Source organism: Mustela nigripes, chromosome 13, assembly GCF_022355385.1.
Source record: "Mustela nigripes isolate SB6536 chromosome 13, MUSNIG.SB6536, whole genome shotgun sequence".
Classification (NCBI taxonomy): Eukaryota; Metazoa; Chordata; class Mammalia; order Carnivora; family Mustelidae; genus Mustela; species Mustela nigripes.
This window is the reverse complement of record NC_081569.1, coordinates 32,616,057-32,638,267: the sequence shown is the minus strand read 5'-3', so window position 1 is coordinate 32,638,267 and position 22,211 is coordinate 32,616,057. Positions and strand designations below refer to the sequence as shown.

General features: G+C 56.1%; 1 protein-coding gene across 8 annotated transcripts in view; it reads left to right on the top strand.

The window, feature by feature from the left end:
* The window catches only part of TLE3 (TLE family member 3, transcriptional corepressor), a 45,976-nt gene extending 27,778 nt beyond the window's left edge, over positions 1-18,198 (top strand). For 2 of the 8 annotated variants that reach the window (XM_059371943.1, XM_059371939.1), the window contains exons 7-20: positions 1,854-2,058; positions 3,439-3,455; positions 7,014-7,133; positions 7,895-7,945; positions 8,616-8,768; positions 9,166-9,298; positions 9,880-10,064; positions 10,830-10,906; positions 11,668-11,917; positions 12,199-12,446; positions 12,960-13,107; positions 14,107-14,257; positions 15,103-15,179; positions 16,138-18,198. In XM_059371943.1, the coding sequence (XP_059227926.1) occupies positions 1,854-2,058; positions 3,439-3,455; positions 7,014-7,133; positions 7,895-7,945; positions 8,616-8,768; positions 9,166-9,298; positions 9,880-10,064; positions 10,830-10,906; positions 11,668-11,917; positions 12,199-12,446; positions 12,960-13,107; positions 14,107-14,257; positions 15,103-15,179; positions 16,138-16,245 (1,923 nt within the window). In that variant the 3' untranslated portion in view covers positions 16,246-18,198. Of the gene's footprint in view, positions 1-1,853; positions 2,059-3,438; positions 3,456-7,013; positions 7,134-7,894; positions 7,946-8,615; positions 8,769-9,165; positions 9,308-9,879; positions 10,080-10,829; positions 10,907-11,667; positions 11,918-12,198; positions 12,447-12,959; positions 13,108-14,106; positions 14,258-15,102; positions 15,180-16,137 lie in introns of all 8 variants that reach the window. The other 6 variants (XM_059371941.1, XM_059371937.1, XM_059371942.1 and 3 more) reach the window with 3 other exon arrangements.
* Positions 18,199-22,211: the final 4,013 nt, after the last annotated feature.

The window sequence follows — 22,211 nt, the reverse complement described above, 5'->3', positions numbered from 1 at the left end:
TTTACAATATGTAGATTTTCATAAAGGAAAATTCTAGAGAGAGGAACAGTGGAATCTTCTAGAGCGTGGGATTGAAGAGTAATTTTTTAAGAATGACTTTTTAATCCATACTTATTTTACGTGTCTTCTGACTGCATGTTTTTTTTTTTCTTGTAATAAGACCTAACAATTATAATTTATTTGAAAAGAAAGAATAGGGGAGCTCTGCTCTAAGCTCCTGTGTTCCAGGAAGAGCCGGAGTGCAGGCTGGGTGGGGTTTCTGCATGGGGCCCCCTGCCTGGGTTTTGTTCCGGATCAGGGACCAGTGCCCACCAGTAATTTCCCTGAATCATCCAACAGTAGATGTTTCAGCTCTGAGTAATGGTTATAGCTGTGATCCATTCATAGCTTTTGGTCCCAGCCTTTGACCCAGAGCTGATAAAAAAGCACCTCCCCTTTTGAGTTGGGGGCAGGAGTGTGGTGGTGGCTGGGGTTCCCCCATTGGCTTCCAGATGAGCCAGATTTGCAGTTTGCTGTGTCGTGGTTGTGGGAGAGCAGGGCTCTTCACCCCAATTGCAAATACTTCCTGCCTCTGAGAGCCTCACCTCCCACCAGACTGTAGACTTTCCCCCTGTGTTCCCCCTGCGTTGTCTGCCAGCCTGGCCCAAAAGCCAAGTTTACATCAGTAGGCAAGCTTGTCACCCCCACCAAGCTCTTCAGACTTGAGGAGTCATGGCGGGGTGGGGGGACACTCGTTAGATAAGATCGATGGTTGACAGATTTGAATCCAGGTCTCACCTACTAGTGGTTGGACCCGGCTAATTACTGGCCACCCATTCCAGCCCCCTAAGTGTCAGTTTGCCATCTGTAAAATGGGCACAAACCCTCCTTTGCCACCCGGGCCGGAAGCGTCAGAGAGAATATTTGGAAAGTGGCATGCGTACATTTGGGCTTTCAGTAAATGTCGGTCCCCTTCTCTTGTGTTCCTGGAGAAGATGTCAGCATACCCAAGGCCTTGGCCACTCCTCAGAGGTATTTGGCGGGGGTGTAGCCCACCCCACAATTCCTGTGGTTCTTGGCACAAAGTTAGGAATGGTAAGATAAAGGCTATTTTGTAGTGGCTGCTGGGGAGAGGACCTGGCTGTCCAGAGGGTGTAGGGTATGGCAGGGAAAGAGAACATTCTGGGGCTAATCTGGGTAGGGGTCCCTTGTTAGCTGTTGTTGTGAGATCACTTAATGAGTCAGCTGCCTGAGGTCACACAGCTAGGAAGCACCATAGCCAGGATTGGAATACTGGTCCATGTAGTTCCAGACTCCACTCCTGTTACTCTGGTCTCCACTCTGTTCTCCACTCTGAGGTCCAGCGACGTTAGCTCTCATTCCACTGGCCCCAAGGTCCTCTTGATCTTGGGAGTTTTCTTCTGTGGCCTGGCCCTGGCTCAGCCAGCCAGCCTGGAGTTCCTGAGAATTAGGGAGGCTTCCCAGGATATGGGCTCAGGGTGGGAACCACCGGCTGCGAATGTCTGAAGGCATGCAAGCATGAGCAAGTGTGACTGCTGGCTTAAAAATGGGCCCTCCTCAACCGAGGGGGAGCCCCGATGATTCTTTGGTCCTGAGATGCATGCTTTATTTATCTGGGGCTTGGAAATGGACACTGAGGAATTGTGTCCCAAAACGGGGGTGGGGGATAGGTGGAGAGTTTGGAGACAAAAGTCTGGTGCCTAAACTGCCATCGATTAACAGGCTTCCTTCAGCCAGACAGCATGTGGAATGAGCTGGGGGTGGGTAAGGGTTTTGGAGGGCATCCTCCCCGCCCTCCAGCGGCCTCCCCCGCCGTCCCCGCTCAGCTCTGCTCACCACCCACTTCATTGCAGCAACAGCAGCTCCAGGCCCAGCACCTCTCCCACGCTACGCATGGCCCCCCGGTCCAGTTGCCTCCCCACCCATCAGGCCTGCAGCCTCCAGGGATCCCCCCGGTGACGGGGAGCAGCTCGGGGCTGCTGGCGCTTGGCGCCCTGGGCAGCCAGGCCCACCTGACTGTGAAGGACGAGAAGAACCACCATGAGCTGGACCACAGAGGTGCGGCCCAGAGCTGGGGCAGAGGGCAGGGCTGGGCTGGGGGTGGGGGTCCTGTAGGTAGGTCCCACTGCGAGGGGACACAGCAGGTGTTGTCACCCTGGGGCCAGGAGTGAGAGAGTTAGCAAAAGATGGGGGGCCGTCTGTCAGATTTCGGGTACACGGAAGCCAGAGTCCCACGCTCCGTGACTATCCCTCCATTCCTGCTGTGGACCTGGACTTCTCTGGCCTGGAATGCCTCTCGTGCAGCCTCCATCATCCCAGCTACACGCTGCCCATCTTTAAAGGGCCCATTGCTTTAAGATGCCTTCTAGTCTGTGCTGGCAGCTTTTTTCCAGGAGAGTTAAAGAGCTGGGGTCCCAAGAAGGAGCCCTTGGTTGCTGTCCTCTTCTAGCCTCCCCCTACAGAGTGTTTTGTCCTCACCCAAGAGCATCAATCCTTCAAGAACAGGGGCCACGTTCCAGGCTTTTAACATAGCATATGTGTCTCACCAAAGCAGGTGCCTTGGAAAAGGTACACAGTTGGCACTCAAGTAAAGACTTATAAGTCGACTGTCTTTAAGCAGAGATCGTGATTGCTGGGGAAGGAACGGTCATGGCTCCCTGGCAGGCCCTTTTCCAAAAGTTGTCATGTCGTGTGGTCTGCCCTTAGACATTTTTTTCCCCGTTTTATTGAGATAGAATTGACCTGCAGAATTGTGTGAGTGGAAGGCTTGCACCAGAATTGTATTGGCCCTTGGCTATTGCCCAGGGCATCTGGCCCAGACCAGAGCACCAGGGCAGCAGCGGAGTATGGGAAACAGAGACTGAGTTGTGTGTCGCTGCAGAGGGCTGGCACACTAGGCAGAGGAGAGGGTGTCCTTACAGCAGAGAGGAGAGTTAGGGAGCTTATGCTTGGCCACGCAGAATGATAGAAGCTTCTCTGCAAAGACACACAATGTGGTGTTAGTTTAAAAAAAAAAAACAACAACAAAAAACCAATCCCACAGTTCCTTTATTTGTTTGTTTCTTTGAAACAATAACATGCTCAATACCCAGATCCTTTACAAATAGGTGGCTTTAAAAAGTGCTGACCAGGGATCTGGGTCCCCTTGTTGGCATGTCAGGGAGAGCAGGACCACGGCCCCGGCCCCACCCGGGACTGGTGGCCAGGGAGAGAGCATGGGGAATGGAGGCGGTTAACTTGCAAAGTGGGAAATGTCACCTACTGACCCTGCCTTGGCTGACCCACAGTGACTCAGAGAGCTAGGCCTGCTGCCCATTTTAAAACCCATCAACTAGCAAAGCATAAAAGCCAGCTGCATAAGACTGACCTTTTTTTTTTTTTGTCTTTTTCTCTTGGGGTGCCTGACCCTCCTCCTGTCCGGGCCTTCCATCCCCAAAGAAAGAGAATCCAGTGCGGTAAGTGTCAGCGCTCTGGAACCTATGGAGTGTGGGGTGCTGGGGGGGGGGGCGGAGAAGGAAGGGGGACCATGTGGGATCCAGGGGTTGTGGGGGGGTCTTGCAGGCTTTCCACCCATCATTTGGCCAACGAGTAGCTTTAAGTGAGCTCTAACCCTCTTTTTTATGAGTGGTGATTAACCAGAGAGGTCAGCTGGCCAGTTCGTGGAGTCCCCGGGCCCCCACAAGCAGCCTGGGGGTCTGGTGTCCCAGGCAGGGTTGCTTCCCGTCTCCCAAGTTGGCTGCCCCTGTCCGATCCTGTATCCTCCTCCCTTCCTCCCAACGCCTGAGGTTTCTCCATGTTCTGGGCTTAAACTCGGTTTAAGAGAGTGCTAGCGAGCGAGCATCAGGGCCAGGCATTCTGTGCGTCTGCCAGCTCTGAGATTTGTCGTAAATCTTCCTGATCACACTGAGGCTCAGAGGTTCTGTTTCAAGTGAATAAGCCTTCTGAATAAGCGCAGTGGAGTCTGGATAAAAAAAAAAAAATCCTCCAGCGATTAGCAAAGCTATTTTATTCCTCATCGCTGTCCTTGTATCTGGGGCCATCTAATCTGCAAGAATGGCTTTGGTTATTACCTCGTGTTAAGTAGGACTTGGAAGGTCAGGCAGTTAACTAACCATCTAGACCGCAGCTTCCTCGGGCAGCTCCCTCCCGACCCCCTTCCCTCCTCCCGGCCCTCCACCAGGCTGACTTTTTAAACCTTCCAGTTAGCAGTGGCGCTCTCGTCCCCTCTCGACTTGCCAATGTGCTCAGAAATCCGGGTGCACGTTGGGGCCCAGCAACGGCTAGGGTAGATCCGAAAGGGAAAACCGAAGCTGAAAGTCCATTTTGATTGCTTGAGCGTTGATCCTCAGAAAGTGGCATTTTTGGAGAGTTGGGCTGGCCTAGATAGGAGTCGGGGGCTGGACTGGACCCCTCCAGGCCTGGGTCTGGTCCCGGCTTCATGGGACACCAGGTGACTCTCTCGGCCTCCTTGAGCTGCAGCTTCTTTGTCTGTGCCACGGGCATATTCCTGTGCAGCCAAGCCTCTCTGCTTAGGAGGCCCCCCCACAGCCGCACCCAGCCTCCGGGAGGTGACCCGGTTAACACGACCTGCTGCCGAGTGACATGAGGGTTTGACGCCTGACGCCCTCTGTCTTCACGTCCTCCTCCCCACTGCTGTTTGCATTTGGCTTTGTGCCCCTGTCTGTGAACGCTTTCTGCTCCAAGAATCCCCTGGGGAGTCCCCCAAGAGCTGAGCTCCTCACTCCGCAGTGCTGGTCCACACCCGTGCTCGGCAGACTTCAAGAGAGGGGGCCCCCTCGAGCCCCCAGACTATCGGGAGCAGGATTGGGGGGGGTGAGGAGTCAAGCTGCCATCCATCCTGGGGCGGTGGTGGCCTCGGCCCTGCAGCCTGCCGCGAGCAGCCCTTTGCAAAAGCAGGTTGTCAACAGATGAGGCGCCCGCAGGAAGGACAGGGCTGCGGCCGAGCGGGAGGGGGACGGCTGGGCTGGCTGGAAGCTGTCCCGGAGGGGTTAGTCTGGAGTCCAATTAGAGGTAGCTTCATTCATATTTCCTTGCCTCGCCGAAGCAATAAAAAATACTTAGTTTTTTGGCCGCCTGCCAGCCAGAGGCGGGCTGGATCGATGCCGCTAAATGCTTGACATGACTCTCTCCAGTAGCGGCGAGGGTTTTCAGCCTGACTGCAGGAGAAGAAAGGGCTTGCTGTTCCCCGAGCCACAGACCGGGTCGCAGGGAGAAAGCCGAGCAGCCGCGCGCCCCCTCTGCCCCGCTCCCCGCCCGCCCGGGAGCCTAGCTGCCCAGCGCGGGGTGGCCGCTGCCGTGGGAGGAAATGAAATGCCACTGATTTCTGGGCCGGGCTCGCAGCAGCTAATTGAATTGCGGTGTGCGCGCCTCGCCACTGCTCCCGCCCGGCGCTGGGGAAGGCTGAGCTGCACTTCCATTAGGACCTCCATTTTTTCTTCAAGGCTTGATAACTCTGCCATTTTAATTTGCTTCAGGCAGAAACTTGGCAGGGAAGGGCTGCCCAGGAACCGGCTTAGGAAAGGAAATGAAGTTCTGCGGTTCCCACACCGTCCCTCCCCTCCAAACACCAGCGCTGGTCTCCAGGAGAGTGGGGGAGATGGGAGGTAGAGGCTCATTCCCTACCCACACCCCCACGGCCCCCCGGCCTTTCGCTGTCCTCCTCTGCCCATGTCTCTCTTGAGTTTCCTGCATGGCCGTGTCCAGCACGTCCACACTGCCGGGGGAACATGGCCAGACCTGCCTTGCCTGGTCCTGCAGTCCAGCTGTGTGCCCCAGGAGAGCAGGGGCTGTGTCTGGCTCCTTCCTCCAGCCCTGGCACCCAGCCTCAGGCCTGATCTAGGGTGGGTACTTAGGAGAGGCAGGAGATGAGTGGTGAGTGATGAAGGAAGGGGTAGTTTGGTTTCTTAGAAAGGAGTAGATCTCAGCAGCTCCCTGGAGGGGCATCGGTTCTGATACCGTCCTGGCCCAGGTCTGGAGGGCACAGGCCGCCTGGCAGGTACTGTGGCCAGTAGCTCCTCCCTCTCTGCTCCCCAGCCCGGTGCTGCCGGCCACACCATGTGGGCCGTTCCTGGCCCCCATCGGGGCCCCAAGCCAGCTGGACTCCATCCTCCATGGGATGCTCTCCACCTACCTGTGCTGGTCCAGCTTGGTCTGCTGGCCCTGACCCGCTCTTCCCAGGCCTTGGATTCCAAACTGTTGCTGCACTTGCTTGCTTTGGAGTTTGAAGGGGGAACTCATTAAGCCCTTCCAGGCCCCGCTCAGGTTTCCTTCATGTTGCCCCCCATGGGGGGCTTTGGGCGCGTCTCCCAACCTCTCAGGACACGATTCCATCTGCCCTTTCACCTTTCCCTGCCTTTCAGAGGGAAAGGCTTCACGAAGTTGGAATTCTTGTTTCTTTCTAACACTTTCTCTGAAGTGGCTCAAGGCCTGGCATGGGTGGGGGGGGGGGGGTAGAATGTTCACACAAAATGCCAAGTTGCCCCCCCATATGTAGAGAAGGCTTATTGGCAACCCGACATCCTCCCTCCCTGTCCGTCCCCCCATTCCAGTTGAGCTAGGCAGGGTTGGACGCGGTCCCCCGTGTGTCCACTGAGACCCATCTTTCAAACTCAGTACAAATTTCTCTTGTCCCTTCTTTGAGCAAAGACACAGGGCCGGCCCAAGGTGGGGAGTGAAGGAGGGGTGATCCAGCTCTCAGAATGGAAGACCCCCCCCAAAAAAATGGAAGATTCCACAGGCTGGGAAGCAGAGAGCTCAGCGCAAGCCTGTTTATGGAACAGCTGCGTCATGGCTACAAAAGAGAATGGTGCCCCCAGGGCTCCCCCCACCATGGAGACCCTATCTGGAGAGCTGGGAAGGCTTCCCTGGCGAAGATCCCGTGGGGGGAGGATGAGAGGACACACACCACACCTCCGCTGACCTCGAGACCCCTGCGCCTACCTGTGTCTCAGGGTGCACGAAATGTTCACACCGAATCTCCTCTTGGTTTCCAGAATAACTCCGTGTCACCCTCAGAAAGCCTCCGGGCCAGTGAAAAGCACCGGGGCTCCGCGGACTACAGCATGGAAGCCAAGAAGCGGAAAGCCGAGGAGAAGGATAGTCTGAGCCGATACGTACGTCTAGTGGGCGCCATGAGGCTGGGGCTGGGGGCTGGGGCGTGGGAGCACCTGCAGGCCTGACTCATGGGTGAGTCAGAGGCATGGGGGGTGGTTGCTGGGTTGCCTGGTCAGGGGGTCAGGATCATAAACACACGCTGTGAGCACATGGGCCATGGCCAGGACGGGGAGAACTGAGGGGAGCTGTGGGTGCCCCCCCAACACAGACCAGGGTGCCCCATGCTGCCATGGTAGCCTTCCCACAATCCTGGTCTGCCCCAGGGGGCTGTCTCCAGTGCCCCCGTGCTTTGAGCCTACCGTGTGGTCACAGGATCTGCTGTGGGTGGGCTGTTAGGATGAGAACTGAGACCAGGGGGGAAGGCCATGCTTTGCTGTTTGCGGCTCTGGGCATGTCACCCGAGGGCCTCGGCTGCGTTTCTGGGAGACGAGGCAGATCACCCCTCCCACAGAGAGTGGTGGAAGCGATGACATGAGGCTAGCACGCTTCCTCGTCTGTGGTGGTGGCCATAAAGCCGCTGGAAGGAGCCAGGTGTAATGGGGCAGGTGTGGGTGAGGCTGCCAGTGGGCGTGGAGCGCAGTGATCCCAACGGGAGCCAGGGGCTGGGCAAGCAGACCGCTGACATCGGTGGGCCAGAGGGGAGAATGCGCGGACGGTGGGGTTTGGCCCCGGGTTCAGACTCCAGTGCTAGAAGCAGGGGGTGCTTCAGGCTCGGCATGGTTGGGAGTGGCCCCCCGACGGGCTTCTTTCTTGCTTGCAGGACAGTGACGGGGACAAGAGTGACGATCTGGTGGTGGATGTTTCCAACGAGGTGAGCACAGACAGGCCTGGGTTGCAGCATGCTCTGCTTGGGGGGGTTCTAGGCAGCCCATCCCCTGGCTGGGAGCTGTGTGTCTCGGCTGCTGCTCCAGTGTGGCTGGCAGCCTGAGCAGGGCAGCGAGGCCTCTGGTGTTGGTGCCTTGGGCTGCTCAGGAGGAGGAGGACAGGGCTTGGCTTGCATGGTTGCCCGGGTTCTTAGGACGGGGAGCCCAGGGGAGGGAGCGCAAGCATGCCTCAGAGGTCCCAGGCAAGGGCCGGCTCCTGTTCCCCGTGGTCTTCCAGGTCAGCTCTGTTTTTCCCTCCTATCCCCCAACCCTGGCATCTTGAGGATAGAGGTCATGAGCCCCTTGGGACCTGCCTCAGCAGGGAAGGAGGACCTGGAGAGAGCTGCACGAGGCCGAGAGGCCCCACTGCCCAGATTTGAGTACTGAACTTGTGTCTGGTCCTGGGCTGGTCACTGTCCCCCCACCTCCCACCAGGCCCCAGTCTCCCCATCTGTGGGATAAAGGGGTGAGACCAGATCCCCACTTCGGGGGCTCTGGTCTCTCTCAGCCCAGCTCCCCTCCCCGGCAGCCGTTGCGCTCCCGCCCCGTCCCTGGCACAGGGAAGACTCCTGGCTGGTTGTGACTGTCAGTGCATCTCTGCGTCCCTTGTGCTTTTAGGACCCCGCGACGCCCCGGGTCAGCCCGGCACACTCCCCTCCTGAAAATGGGCTGGACAAGGCCCGCAGCCTGAAAAAGGACGCCCCCACTAGCCCCGCCTCAGTAGCCTCCTCCAGCAGCACACCTTCCTCCAAGACCAAAGACCTTGGTCATGTATGTGGGGTCTGTCGCTGGTGCCACAGAAGCGGAGGGCTGGGGGCAGGTTGGGGTGGAGGGAGAAGGTTCTGGAAAAGGGACAAGCTGGAGTGGTCATAATTGGAGGGGAGAGGGGTGGAGTATGAAGAACGTGGATTGGGGTTTGGCCCCAGTTCAAACACTGGCTTTCCCACTTACTGGCTGGGCCCTGTGCTACCAGTGAAATGTTCCCGAGCCTTGGTTACTGCATCTGTAAAATGGGAACGATTGCCACAGTCCTGGCCCAATAAGGTTGGGCAAGAATTGAGGGGCTGTTGGGCAGAAAATTTAGAACTGGGGCCGGCACTGGGTAGTGTGGTTGGTTCCAGATGCCCGCCTCTTGAGAGAAAGGAATCTTGGTGTCTTCCCTGTTCAGAACGACAAGTCCTCCACCCCTGGGCTCAAGTCCAACACGCCTACTCCAAGGAACGATGCCCCGACTCCAGGCACCAGCACGACCCCAGGGCTCCGGTCGATGCCGGGCAAACCTCCAGGCATGGACCCGATAGGTATAATGGGTAGGCACGCTGGGGCTGGGGCGACCGCGCTGGAGGGTTGGGGTTTTCCCCGGGCCAGGGCTGGAGCTGCACAGCTAGGCCAGAGCTCTGAGCTCTATGTGGGAGTTGGGGCTCTCCCGGGACCCGCCTCCAGGGGGACTCCACAGTCAGGTTTGAAGAGGACATGGACACCTGGTGGGTCAACACTGATGTCCAGGGCTCACTGAGGCCACTGTTGGACTCGGCGTGTGCAAGGCACTTCAGATAGGTCAGGACACCTGTAGTCTCTTCCCAATTGTGTCCTTAGTTCTGTGACACTCCCAGCAACTCCCTTCTCTGGGCCTCCATGTCCTGCTCTGTAAGAAGAAGCGGGCACGTCTCTCGGCTTGAACCTTTTGGACTGCGAGGACCAGATTCCGAGTTAAGTGGTTTCAGTCCAAGAGGACGGCCTGGAGCAGGCAGCTTTTGAGTGCAGGAAGGATTGCTGCGGGGCTGGGAGGCATCCTGGTGGCCCGAGCTTCGTCCCGGAAGGAGGGGTGGGCCCGCTCCCCCCGGTGCCCCCCACCCCCCAGCTGACGCCCCCCTCCTTGCAGCCTCGGCCTTGCGCACGCCCATCTCCATTACCAGCTCCTACGCGGCCCCCTTTGCCATGATGAGCCACCACGAGATGAATGGCTCGCTCACCAGCCCGAGCGCCTACGCCAGCCTCCACAACATCCCACCGCAGATGAGCGCCGCGGCGGCCGCCGCCGCCGCTGCCTATGGCCGATCGCCAATGGTGAGCTTTGGAGCTGTACGTAGACCTTTTGGCTCCTTTTGTTGGCGGGGAGGGGACTGGGAAAGGAGTGGGGACTTGGTGGGGGTTGTCAGGCAGCTGCCTCTGGGGCAGTGTTTATTAGAAAAAGAAAGGAACATAAGCTTTGGGGTCAGCAGACCTACCCCCATTTGGCTTGTTAGTCGTCAAAAGACCTCATGTAACTCAGGCTCGCCCCTCCCCATGTCCAGGCCATCTTTTTCCATCTGGAAAGTGGGGCTGCTCTCTTTTTCTGGGCTCCGTGGGGATGGGAATCCCAAGAGTCCCGTGACTTCCACATAGCTTGGGTTTGGTAAATGAGGCTGCTTGCTATACCAGGAATGGGTTTGGATTTGGGTCGGCAGAGAGGGGTTCTTTCTCAGGAGACGGTTTCTCTCCTGGGTGGCCGCCTCTCCCTGTGACGGGCCCACCGGACGCCAGGGGAGAGAAGGAAGTGGGGCCGGGTCAGCTCTGCCTGGTGGGACAGGGAGCGCTGGGGGTGTGGGGCTCAAGGGTACTGGCTCACAGTTGGTGGTTCTGGACTGTCACCCTGTCCTCCCACTGTCCTGGGCAAGATACCTGGCCTGCTGGGCCTGTTTTTCCTCTGAGACCATAGGCTGTTCTTTGTCTTCTGGGTTTTCAAGAGGGAGCACTATGGGCAGGACGTAGGAAATGGTGAAGGAAGAGGCTGGGGGAAGGGACTGCGAGGCGGCGTCCCTCACTAAGGGCTGGCCTTGTCTTGCCTTACAGGTTGGTTTTGACCCTCACCCTCCCATGCGGGCCACCGGCCTTCCCTCAAGCCTTGCCTCCATTCCTGGTGGAAAACCGTAAGTTCTGGCTGGCTTACTGCATGCTCGTTGGGGAAGGCACACAAACCCTTACCCCTCTCCCTGGCCCTGCCCCTGACCTTGGCCTTGGCCTTGAGAAGGTGTCTACCCCCTAGAGGTACGCAGAGACCAGATTGGAGCCGCGGGAAACCGCTGCCTGGCCACACCCCTGATCGGCCCTGGGGTTCCTGCTGAGTGGGGAACTGAGAGGGGGCTGGGGAACACCTCCATTGATGGGGCCTCCCTAGCTAAATGATGTGAGCACCTCAGCCTCAGGAGCTCCTCTGGATTTGAGCTGCAGGAAGGACCCCTAGCTAGCACCCACAGTGGCCTAAAACAGCAGGCAGCCTATGCTGGCTTACCTCTGGCTCTGACATGCACTCCATGATTCATCGTGGGGGGCACACCTCTTTCCCTCCCTGTTAACCCCTGGGCTTGCAAAGGAAGAGGTGACCTTCAAGCAGAACCCTTTCCACAGGGATTTAAAGGTGGTAGGAAAGGGCATTCCGCGGCCCATGTGGGGCCGATGACGAGATCTAGAGCCAAGGATCTGGGGGCAGGAGCTGAAGTCCAGGCTGGGTTGTTAAGCAACCCCCTACCCTGTAGAGCCAGGCCAAGGAGGTTGGGGTGCCCGGATTCCCTAAGATTTGGGGAGTGGGGTGCAGAGGTAGACCAGTCAGGGTGGTGCCATCTGACCTGGGTTGGACTCGTGGGAACTGAGAGGATTGGGGATGACGGAAGGGACGGGTTCTCCCTTTTAGGGCGTACTCTTTCCACGTGAGTGCTGACGGGCAGATGCAGCCCGTGCCCTTCCCCCACGACGCCTTGGCCGGTCCTGGCATCCCCCGCCATGCCCGGCAGATCAACACGCTGAGCCACGGGGAGGTGGTGTGTGCTGTGACCATCAGCAACCCCACGCGGCACGTCTACACGGGGGGCAAGGGCTGCGTGAAGATCTGGGACATCAGCCAGCCAGGCAGCAAGAGCCCGATCTCCCAGCTGGACTGCTTGGTGAGAGGCCCCAGGACCGCAGACACTTCCTCTGGCTGGCGGGGGGGCACCCTGGCTGGGCAGTGAACTGGCTGGTGGACCCTTGAGCCCTGGGTTTACCATCCTTAAGTGGAGATGATACTGAGCTTGCCAGGGTTGGTGAAGACGTGCACAAAAGATTGAAGGGTTGTGGGTGGGGGGAGGGAACGGCTTCCAGAGGACACTCAGTGTCACTGGGTGGGATTCTTCTGGTCCCTGGGAGGAGGGGTGGCCAGAGCTCAACGTTGCCCCTCTCCCTCCAGAACAGGGACAACTACATCCGCTCATGCAAGCTGCTCCCCGACGGGCGCACGCTCATTGTGGGTGGCGAGGCCAGCACGCTCACCATCTGGGACCTGGCCTCGCCCACGCCCCGCATCAAGGCCGAGCTGACGTCCTCAGCCCCTGCCTGCTACGCCCTGGCCATCAGCCCTGACGCCAAAGTCTGCTTCTCCTGCTGCAGCGACGGCAACATCGCCGTGTGGGACCTGCACAACCAGACCCTGGTCAGGTGCGGCTGCATCAGGGGGCCGGGGAGCTTCGTTCTTGGGAAGGTCGCGCTGGTCCTAACAGCGTCCCGCCCGGGGTGCTTTGGCTGTGGGGTGGTCACATCTGAGTGGGCCGGCTGAGGGGGCAGCCGTGTGTCAGGTGATCGGTGTGGGTGGGGGACAGAGGGCACCTCTGCAGAAGGCTCCGAGGAGAGGGGAGCGTAGAATCCAGAGCATTGGAGACGAGCAGAGGGAGGTAACTGAGGAAGGAGGGCATGGGCTCCCGGGCGTTTGGAGCAGTGTCACTTGGTGGTTGTTGTGGGGCCTCAGGAGTGGCGGTCCCATGCGAATCCTGCCTCCATTATGACCCCGTCCCAGGGGAGGAGACCCAGCTCTACTGCAAGCTCACCGGAGGGCCGTGGGTGCACGGTCCACCCCCTTCTCAGCCTGAGTTTCCTCTTCTGCTCAGACACAGATGGCCTTGGCGGTCAGTGGGTCCGGAGGGCTCACTCCCTCTCCCTTCTTGGCCTCCGTAGGCAGTTCCAGGGTCACACAGACGGGGCCAGCTGCATAGACATCTCCCACGATGGCACCAAGCTGTGGACCGGAGGCCTGGACAACACCGTGCGCTCCTGGGACCTGCGTGAGGGCCGGCAGCTGCAGCAGCATGACTTCACCTCCCAGGTGTGTGCGCTCCTCCCCTCCCCCAGGACAGCGTGCGCCCTTCCCTTTGGGGGTCCCAGTGGCTGGGTCAGGGGACAAGGGAGACCTCACAGGTGGTCATTGCAAATGGACTGTGACCAACTTGAGCCACCTCGGAGGGCTTCCTGGAGGAGGCAGCAATAGAATAGAATGGAGAAGGAAGGCCCTGGACTTGGATGTGCTTGACCCAGCTGCTGTGATTGGATTCTTAGCTCCTTTGTTGTTGAGCACTTTGGCCCCAGTTTTTTCTTCCCTCGTGGGATGGACACGGTAGTAGCTATGTTGTAGGTGTGGTGTGAGCCTTGAAGTGGTCCCTCTAAAAGCCTTCGCCATAGTCCGACTCGTAGAGGATGTTCTGTGGACATCGGGTAGCCTTATTTTTCGTTGTTGTTTGTGTTACTTATTTAAATGTTTTAACCATATGTATTTAGTATTTTAGCATTTCTATTCACTTTTTTCCTTAAGGAAAGGCTAAAGTCCCAGGGACAGAGTAACTTTGAAAGTGAAACGCCTGTGCCACCTCTGAGTTGGAATGCTGGCTCTACCACTTACTTTTATTTTTTTAAAAGATTTTATTTATTTGATAGACAGATCACTAGCAGGCAGAGAGGCAGGCTGAGAGAGAGGAGGAAGCAGCTCCCTGCTGAGCAGAGAGCCTCATGCGGGGCTGGATCCCAGGACCCTGGGACCCTGGGTCCATGACCTGAGCCGAAAACAGAGGTTTAACCCACTGAGCCACCCAGGCGCCCCTACCACTTACTTTTTAGAGTCAGTGACCTCTCTGAGCCCCTACATCCTGGCCCCTAAAAGGCATTCCAGGGCTGAGGGAGAGGAGAGGGGCTTTGCCTTGCAGGTGGGGATGTGATGGGAAGGGGAGCAGTGGGCCTGGGGTCCCTGAGCGGGGCCTTTGAGGAGCCCCTGGGGCCCCAGGTGGAGTGTGGGGGGATAAAGGAGCTGAGTCTGGTCTGCCACCCCCTGCAGATCTTCTCACTGGGCTACTGCCCCACTGGGGAGTGGCTGGCTGTGGGCATGGAGAGCAGCAACGTGGAGGTCCTGCACCACACCAAGCCGGACAAGTACCAGCTGCACTTGCACGAGAGCTGCGTGCTGTCACTGAAGTTTGCCTACTGTGGTGAGCGTCAGGGGGCCGGGAACTCCGGGCAGCCTGGCCTGCCCTCTGCGCAGAGGGGGGCCCAAAGCTGAGAGCAGGGCAGAGCCTCTGTGCCAGCCACGTCCTGGAATCCAGCCTCCCGATCCCGACTGTTGTCATTCATGTTCAGCGTCCGTGTGCCCCCCTGGCCCCCGCCCCCCGCCATCCTTGTCCCTTGGATGCAGATATGGCCACAGGGTACCAGGCACTCATGGCAGCAGGCTAAGACTGCAGGCTGTGGTGGCAGACAGCCCCAGGTTGGAGCTCCTTCTCCCTGGTCTGGCTGCACAACCTCAGCTACCCCCATCCTCTCCGCCTGCCGGGGGTTCTTTCTCCAGAGCAGCCCGGGGCCCCCGTGCGACTTTGGGGAGCAGGAGCGCATTAGCACAGGCAGAGCCCTGCAGAGCCCGAGCACCGGCCCATCTCCGCCTGCGGCTGGCTGGGTCTCCAGACCTCAGGGCTCTGCCATTTCTAGCACTTTCTGCCGCCTTCCAGTTGTAAAACTGAGAAGGGTCACTCAGCTGGTGGCTTTACAAAGAATCTTTTGGGGAAGGGCAATGACTGTGATGAAGTGCAAATCCTACTGTTCTCCGTCCCAGCTGTGTCCACCACCCCCCACCTCCGCCCATGACTGCAGAGAGTTCGTTCTGGGAGGGCCTGTGAGTCCGTTACAGGTCTCACTTACGAAATGCCCCCTACCAGCCGAGAGTCCAGCTGTGGCCCACACCACCTCTCCATGGCAGCCAGCCATGTCTGGGGTGGGTCTTGCTTTCCAAGGCAGCGAGCCACGAGCTGACGTTGACGTTCCCTTTGCCACCCGCCTGCAGGCAAGTGGTTCGTGAGCACTGGGAAAGACAATCTCCTCAATGCCTGGAGGACGCCGTACGGAGCCAGCATATTCCAGGTACCGCCCGGGGGGCCCCCGGCTCCTGCCCCAGGTCTTGGCCTCCCCCGGGGATGGGGATGGCCCCTTCCAGCTCTTACATGCTGGGGGTCTGGGATGGGTCCCCTGGAGCCAAGTCCTGGGACACATCAGCGGGCCACACACTGCCGCTCGTGGCCTCTGACCCATGGGGTGAGGGCTTTTAAGCGGGGATTCTACAGGATTTCTAGAACAGGGAGTTAAGTCATGTTCTTGGTTCTGGCCAGTGCCCTGAGCACTCACGGGAGGTGCACTGGGCAGCTCTTTCCAGAGAAGTGTTACCTGATATTCAAGTTAAGTTTGTGTTTCGACACTTCAGTGTGAGGAGTGAGGTGAGGCAGGAGAGAATGGTCTGGAAAGAGATGGGAGAGCGGGGAGAGGCTTTTGGTGATTTTTCAAGATCTGGGTCCCGACATACAGCTCTCACTCACACACAGTCTTGACCACACACACGCACGTGTATGCATACACACACAGTGTGCTCCCAGCCTACAAGACGCTTTTGGGACCTGTATGGCATCCAGAGTGTCCCACGTGTAACCCTCAGTCTCCCTAGTCACACTGGACACCTCGGGTCGGGCGTAGGTCCCCTTCCTAGCTCGGCCCCGTGGCTGCCCACACCCTGATCAGAAGTGCTCACTCCTGTCTCTAAACTCCGGGGAGAAGCTCGTGCTTCCATGCTCTTTCGGCCAATACAACTCCAGGATCCCCCTGGACCCTGCTCATGAGCCTTTCCCGGTGGGAAAGCCAGAGGACAGGACATCTGTACCCAAAAGTGCCTCTCCAGGTGGTGCTGGGTGTGCTCAGGGTTGGAGCTCCAGGGGCTGGCAGGTGGGACATGACACACACAGCACAGAAGTCATGCTGAGTACCAGGAAAGTGAGTGTCTGCCTTTTTTTCTCCCCCCACCCTCCTGCCTGCCCTCGCCTTCCTCCTGCAGTCCAAGGAATCCTCATCTGTCTTGAGTTGTGACATTTCGGCGGATGACAAATATATTGTAACAGGCTCTGGTGACAAGAAGGCCACGGTTTATGAGGTCATCTACTAAACAAGGACTCTACTGGGCTGTCAGACTCTGGGAGAGACAGACTCGGCGGTGACAGGGCGACCCCGCGAGGGGCCCTGAGGCTGGCAGAGGCTGGCGGCGGGCAGCCGAGTGGTCCAGGGCTGCGCTCCGGCAGGCCGAGAGGGCGCGCCCGCCACAGTCCAGACCCCTGGGCATGGACCCCTGTGTCTCGAGGACTCCGGTGGATATCTCTCCTCCTCCCCGTCCACAACCCTGGCAGATGCTACAAGTAGATCTCTTTGGAGGGTTGGGGCTCCAACCCCCCAACAGACGCCCTCGTGAATCTCCATCTTTCCTTCCCCTCTATTTTGCTCTGTCCCCCTGCCCCGGGTCGGGGATGCCGGAGTGGACCACGTGCTTGTGCTGGGGGAGGGGGCGAATCTCATTTTCCCGATTGTGCAGCGCACAATGTTTGTGAAAAATGTAAATAACAGACTCCTCTATCTCGGACTGGTCAGTGGGGGAGGAGGCTCCTTCCCACCGAAAACGCTAGCCGTGTACTTCGCCTGCTGTATTTGTAACCCACTCGTGGTGGTGGCTTTTTTTTTTTTTTTTTTTTTTTTTTTTTTTAAAGGGACATCCCCACCTGGGAAGGGGAGGCCGGGAGGGGGAGCCAAATGGAGAGAGCGTGGAGGGGGCAGAGGAAGGGAGCTGCAGCCCGTGACCAGACTGACTAGGAAGTGGGGGTCCCTGGGACGAGCGCACCTCCCCGAGGACTTGGGAACAGCCTGAGTCCTGTCAGGACCCTGGCAAGGCTTGCTTGGTGGCCAGCTGGGCTGACGAAGGTCAGACTTCCTGTGGCCGCCTGCGCTTGCCTCCCTCTGTCTCAGGGGTCTGACTTGCTCTCTCTTTCCTTCTTGTCTCCCTCACTCACTCTCTCTCTCTCTTTGGTGCACACTCAGTTATGGTGAGAGGTGGAGGCATAAAGGAACTCCATCTCTGGACCTTCTTGATCTTCGGACACAACCTTCAAAGGACAGAAAGAGGAAAGCATAGCAACTCAGCTCAGGGAGCTACCAGAGAAAAATAGCAAAACTGATGTGGGTGCTTTTTTTTTTTTTTTTTTTAATTTGAATAAAAAGAGTTAGAATCGATGTCCTTTATAAAATGCCTTCTCCCCCCCTTCCCCCCCTTTCCTGCTTCTGACCCCCTCTCTCCCTAGAGGGGAAAAGCGTAATCAACCTATATAAGAGTTGGGAGTCCGAAGGGATACTCTCCCCCCCACCCCCTCCCCAACCCGGGCCCACCCCAGGGGGCACAGCAGGGCTGAAGGGACCTGGGGTTGGGTGGGGACACCGGTCCTGGCACTGTGGTGATTTCTTGTAGCTTTCAGTCTTTCCTTGGAGCCCAAACAGTTTACAGGTAGAAATATCGTCTCCTGTAGGTGCCACTCTTTGGTACCAAAATGTTCTGAGGTATTAGGATTTGGGTTTTTTTGTTTTTGTTTCTGTTTTTTCCTCCCTTCTTGGTCTTTTTTTTTTTTTTTTCTTTTAAGGAAAAGCTAAAGGCCGATGTGAGTCCTGGTGATGGGCTCTCCGTGGATGTAGCATATGGAAGATAATTTTGATACTGCATTTTTATGGATTATTTTATAATGTGTGATTCTGTCTGGTAAGAAGGAAGGAAGGGGCCCCAGTGGAAACTGCCAGTCTTCAGTGATCTTGCTCCAGGCGAGCAGCTCCCATGACGTGACCCAGAGACTGTGGAGACGGGCTGGGTGCCCTGTACCTTTCGGAGGGTGGGGAGGGGCCGTCTGGAGAATTTCTCTCTCTCTCTCTCTGGGTCCCAGGTATGCCTCTGCCGTGTCTTGTTAAAGGCTCCAGCCACAAGGGAGGGTGAGGGTAGAAGAAAGTTGATTCCTGAAGAAGAAAAAAAAATGAAAAGTCATTGTAATGAGCTGTTTTTATATTTTTAAAAGTTGCTATTTAAAGGTTGGCTTGATTGTTGTGTCTTAATTGCCTGTACCTGTCCCTCCCACCTGTTTGTCAGACCTCCCCCCAGAAGAGAGGGGGGCCGCTGTCGTCCGTACGCCCTGGATTCTGGGTGATTTCCCTTGTCATCCCTCAGCAGAAGCTCTTCTCATCTCAAAGCACTTCCCCGCACTGCCCCCAAACCCTAAAAGTCTGATCTCGCGGGACAGTGAGGCGTGGGTGCTCTTCCCTGACTTGCCCAGGCCGTCTTCCAGCAGGCCAGGGAACGGTGGGTGGCAGCCGGGATTTCCTCCAGGTGCCTGCTCAGGATCAAGTTCCCGGAAGGGAGGACCGCAGATTTATACCAGAGTCTAACTAAACAGCCGTCCGTGCTAAACGTTTTGGCAAAAAATGACTCAAAGAACTTCAGGTGTAAAGTGTCTGTGAACGTCTGGGCTCTGAAAGCCTTCACCATCTTAAGTTTCAAGTTAGATGTCACACGGGGGACTTCAGTCTCTAGTTCACAAAGCTGCGCGTGAAGGCTTTCAGAGGGGGTATTTTGCAGAAGGGGGAGCAGGGTAGGAAATGCAGGCCAGTGCTGGGAGGGAAGCAGGGCTAAGGCTGCTTCTGAGGCTCTGGGATTTCCTCCACCCAGTAGAGAAACCTGTCCTAAAGCTGGGGACTAACGTGGTTTCCAACTCCTTACTTGGTCCAAGGCCTTTTAAATCACAGGTGCGCACTGTCGTTTTACACAAAAAGGGAGTAACGGTAACGTTTTTAAAAAGGGGTTACAGTTAGTATAAAGCACAGTCTTTATTAGCCTAGAAAGGACGGCAGGACTGCATGCGCAGGGCTTGTCCAGCTGGAGAGGCTTCTAGAGGAGAAGCTTCCAGCAGGTAGAGCAGGTCGGAGGAGGAATGCCGAGGCCACATGTGGCCAACAGCTCTGTATTGATCTCATGGACTTGAGTAGACCGGCACACTGTGTTGACGCACCGAAGCAGAGGGCCAGATGGCTCTGGCCAGAAGATTCTAAGAGTCTGCGTATGCCCAGGACCCACCTGGGGATTGTCCACCAGTGCTAAGATAGGATTGGGCTTGCAGGCCTCAAGGAGAGGACAAGCAGCGCACCTGTCTCAGACGAGGAAGCAACGCGCGGAAGGCTGTTGTAACCTGATGTCTTGGGCGCTGTCCAGGGTGCAGAGCTGACCATGGACGCTCACAGTCAATGGTGGTGAGCTTATACAGCCCTGGGTTTGACTGTGTACGTGCTGCTGGCAACACCGCCCAGGCCCCAGCCGCAATCGCCTTGCCTCCCACCTGTTGTCACGGCCACTGTCCCTTACACGGGCTCGCCAAGCCTCCATGCAGATAGTCCCATCTCCTGCCTCTTCCTCGGCCTCTCTCCCAGCACTCTGCTCCGCTCCCCACCCAGCTTGTTAGAAACCTGGAACCCCAGTCCTGCTGCAGCTGACTCCGCATTTTAACGGCCCCTCTGTGATCCCACGGCCCCTGTACGTTTGTCTAATAGTCCAAGGCGAGGGGCCTACTCGCAATGAACGATACGCCTGCCTCCCTCAGTACCCCCAGGTCATTCCTGCCTCCTCCCCAATGGGGGCAGAAGACCTTGACACTATTTTCAAAGTCACCCCTAACCTTTCCCTGCCGAAACCCAGACCCAGTCAACCCTGGCATTGGCCACCTATCATCGCACCTGTCTGTCTGCCCAACTAGACGAGCTTCCCCGGAGGGCAGCATACAGGACTTCAGGACAGTCCTGGTCAAGAAATGTTGAACTTTCCCCCGCTGGAGGTTATCCTATCTCTGTGGGAAGCCAGGCATGTGGATGCTTGGAAATGAAGCAGAGAAGTGGCCTGCCTTCTGGAATCTTTCAATTCTTCCATTGCTCAAGGCTAGCAGATCTGTTTTTAAAAATGGGGAGGGCACGGCTGTGAGAAGGCTGCTTTCCTGCTTTTAGTCCACATCGGGTCATGTGCAAGTGTCTGGGCCATCCCAAGCCACAGCCGACCAGGCCGCACGCCTGCTGGCCTCTCTCTGAGTCACTGCCCATCCCCTCTCCCCACCCCTCAGCTATTCAACCCCAACCCAGGCAGAGACTCCTAATTTTAGCATCTGTGAGAAGGTACAGAGACACGCATCTCTGGATACAGCAGCCGGACAGATCCTTAGCAAGACTGCCAAATGGTAGAACCTGGCCATCGAATATTTCATGATGATAGAGTATACTTTTTTTTTCCCCCAGAACACAGTGCTTGAAAATGAACATTATTTTTAATGTAAAGTATGGCTAACAAACATGATTCATCTTTAAAAAATTTGTGCGGTTCTGCACCATTTTATTTTTCTTCACGATAGCAATAGAAAACACAGTGGATGCCAGTACCGGGGCAGCATTTTTAAACCTTACGCTAAAATTGGACCTTTTGTGTTTGAAGAGGTAGCTCGACTGAGCCCTTGATTTTAAGAATGGGACAGTTAGACCCAGAAAGGTCAAGAGACTCACTGAGTCAACCAAATCACATCTCCCTTTGCTCAGTTCCTTTTCAGGGAGGCCAGGACTGATGTTTGGAGGATTCGAATCCAGAGTATGAGGGCTCCTGCCCCTTCAACAAACAGTGCAGGTGAAAAAATTCCTCATGGAAATAGATAGGCAGGAAAAGTCATGGAAACCAGCCTCCTCCTTTGAGAACCTAGAACTCACCCACTCAACCATCCCTCCCCCACCCACTCATCCAGCCACCCATCTGTTGAACTATCCTTGTATCCACCCAACCAACATTTATGTAATGAGCATTAATATGATAGGCATGGTTCTAGGGAATGCAAAGATCAATAAGACATAATGCTTATGCCTACAGAACTTTCTCAGCCAGAGGTAGGAAAGAACTGATCCCAGACAGGGGAGATCAGTGATCTCGAAGTGAAGAGCGTAGAAGGGAAAGTGAAAGAAAAGAAGCCCCCTTCCCAACTCCAACCCTGCCCAGCTCAGGCCTTCCGTGTGTCAGCACCCAGAAAACTCCAATGTGCTTGCCCTGACCCCGACTCAGCTCTCTCCCAGGCAGATCAGAGAGGGCAGGGTTGATGGCTCAAAAGTAGGCTCTTGGGACCTCCCGGACTGTGGAGGCCGGATGAAAGTCAGATGGGGCTGAGGCGTTTCTCTCGCCTTGATACTGTAGCTGTCCGGTGCAAGTGTTACATGTTTGAAAATAGGTTTTCATGGTTTGAAAAAAGCAGGTTTGGAATTTTTAATTCTGGCAAATGAAACAGCAGGCTAGTAAGATTTCCCTTTAACTATGTGGATACTGAGACATGATGGATAAAATTAAGCTAGAACATTTTTAGTAGCTTACCTAGAAAAAAAAAAAAAAAGAAAGGGAGGGAGGGAAGAAGGCAGGAAGGAAGGGGAATCCTTTAATATAGATTTTAAAACTTTAAAGGCAGAATAGGGAGCTCCCAAACTCAGAATAATATCCCAAACTACATAGAGCAAAAATTGACAAAATTACAAGGAGGAGCAGGAGTCTTTAACATCCCACTAACAGGAACTGGTAGATCAAGCCAAGAGTAATGTGTAAGGATGTAGAAGATGTGAGTAGCATAACTTGCAAGCTTGAGCCATCAAACCCTACAACCAACTACTGAAGAACAGAGGTTATTTTCCAAAACACCCGAAACACTTAGTTTTACCAATCAAAGGAGCAGATGAGGCATTTTACAAAATTCAATCCCCAGTCACGACTCTTCCTAAAGTACCAAACTAGGAATAAAAGAAAATGTCTTTAATCTGATAATGGATAACTAAACCAGACCAGTGGCCGGATAATAGATAGTGGTTAAGTTTCAAGAGTATTGGTTTAAAGTCAGCAAAAAACCAAGAGTGATCATTATTACCGCTTCCATTCACCATAGTTCTGGGGACTTAAGCCAATGTAAAAAGACAAAAGAATAAACAAGGTACAATGAGTGAAATGAAAAAAAAAGTTGTAATTATTTGTTGCAGATAATATGGCTGTGTACA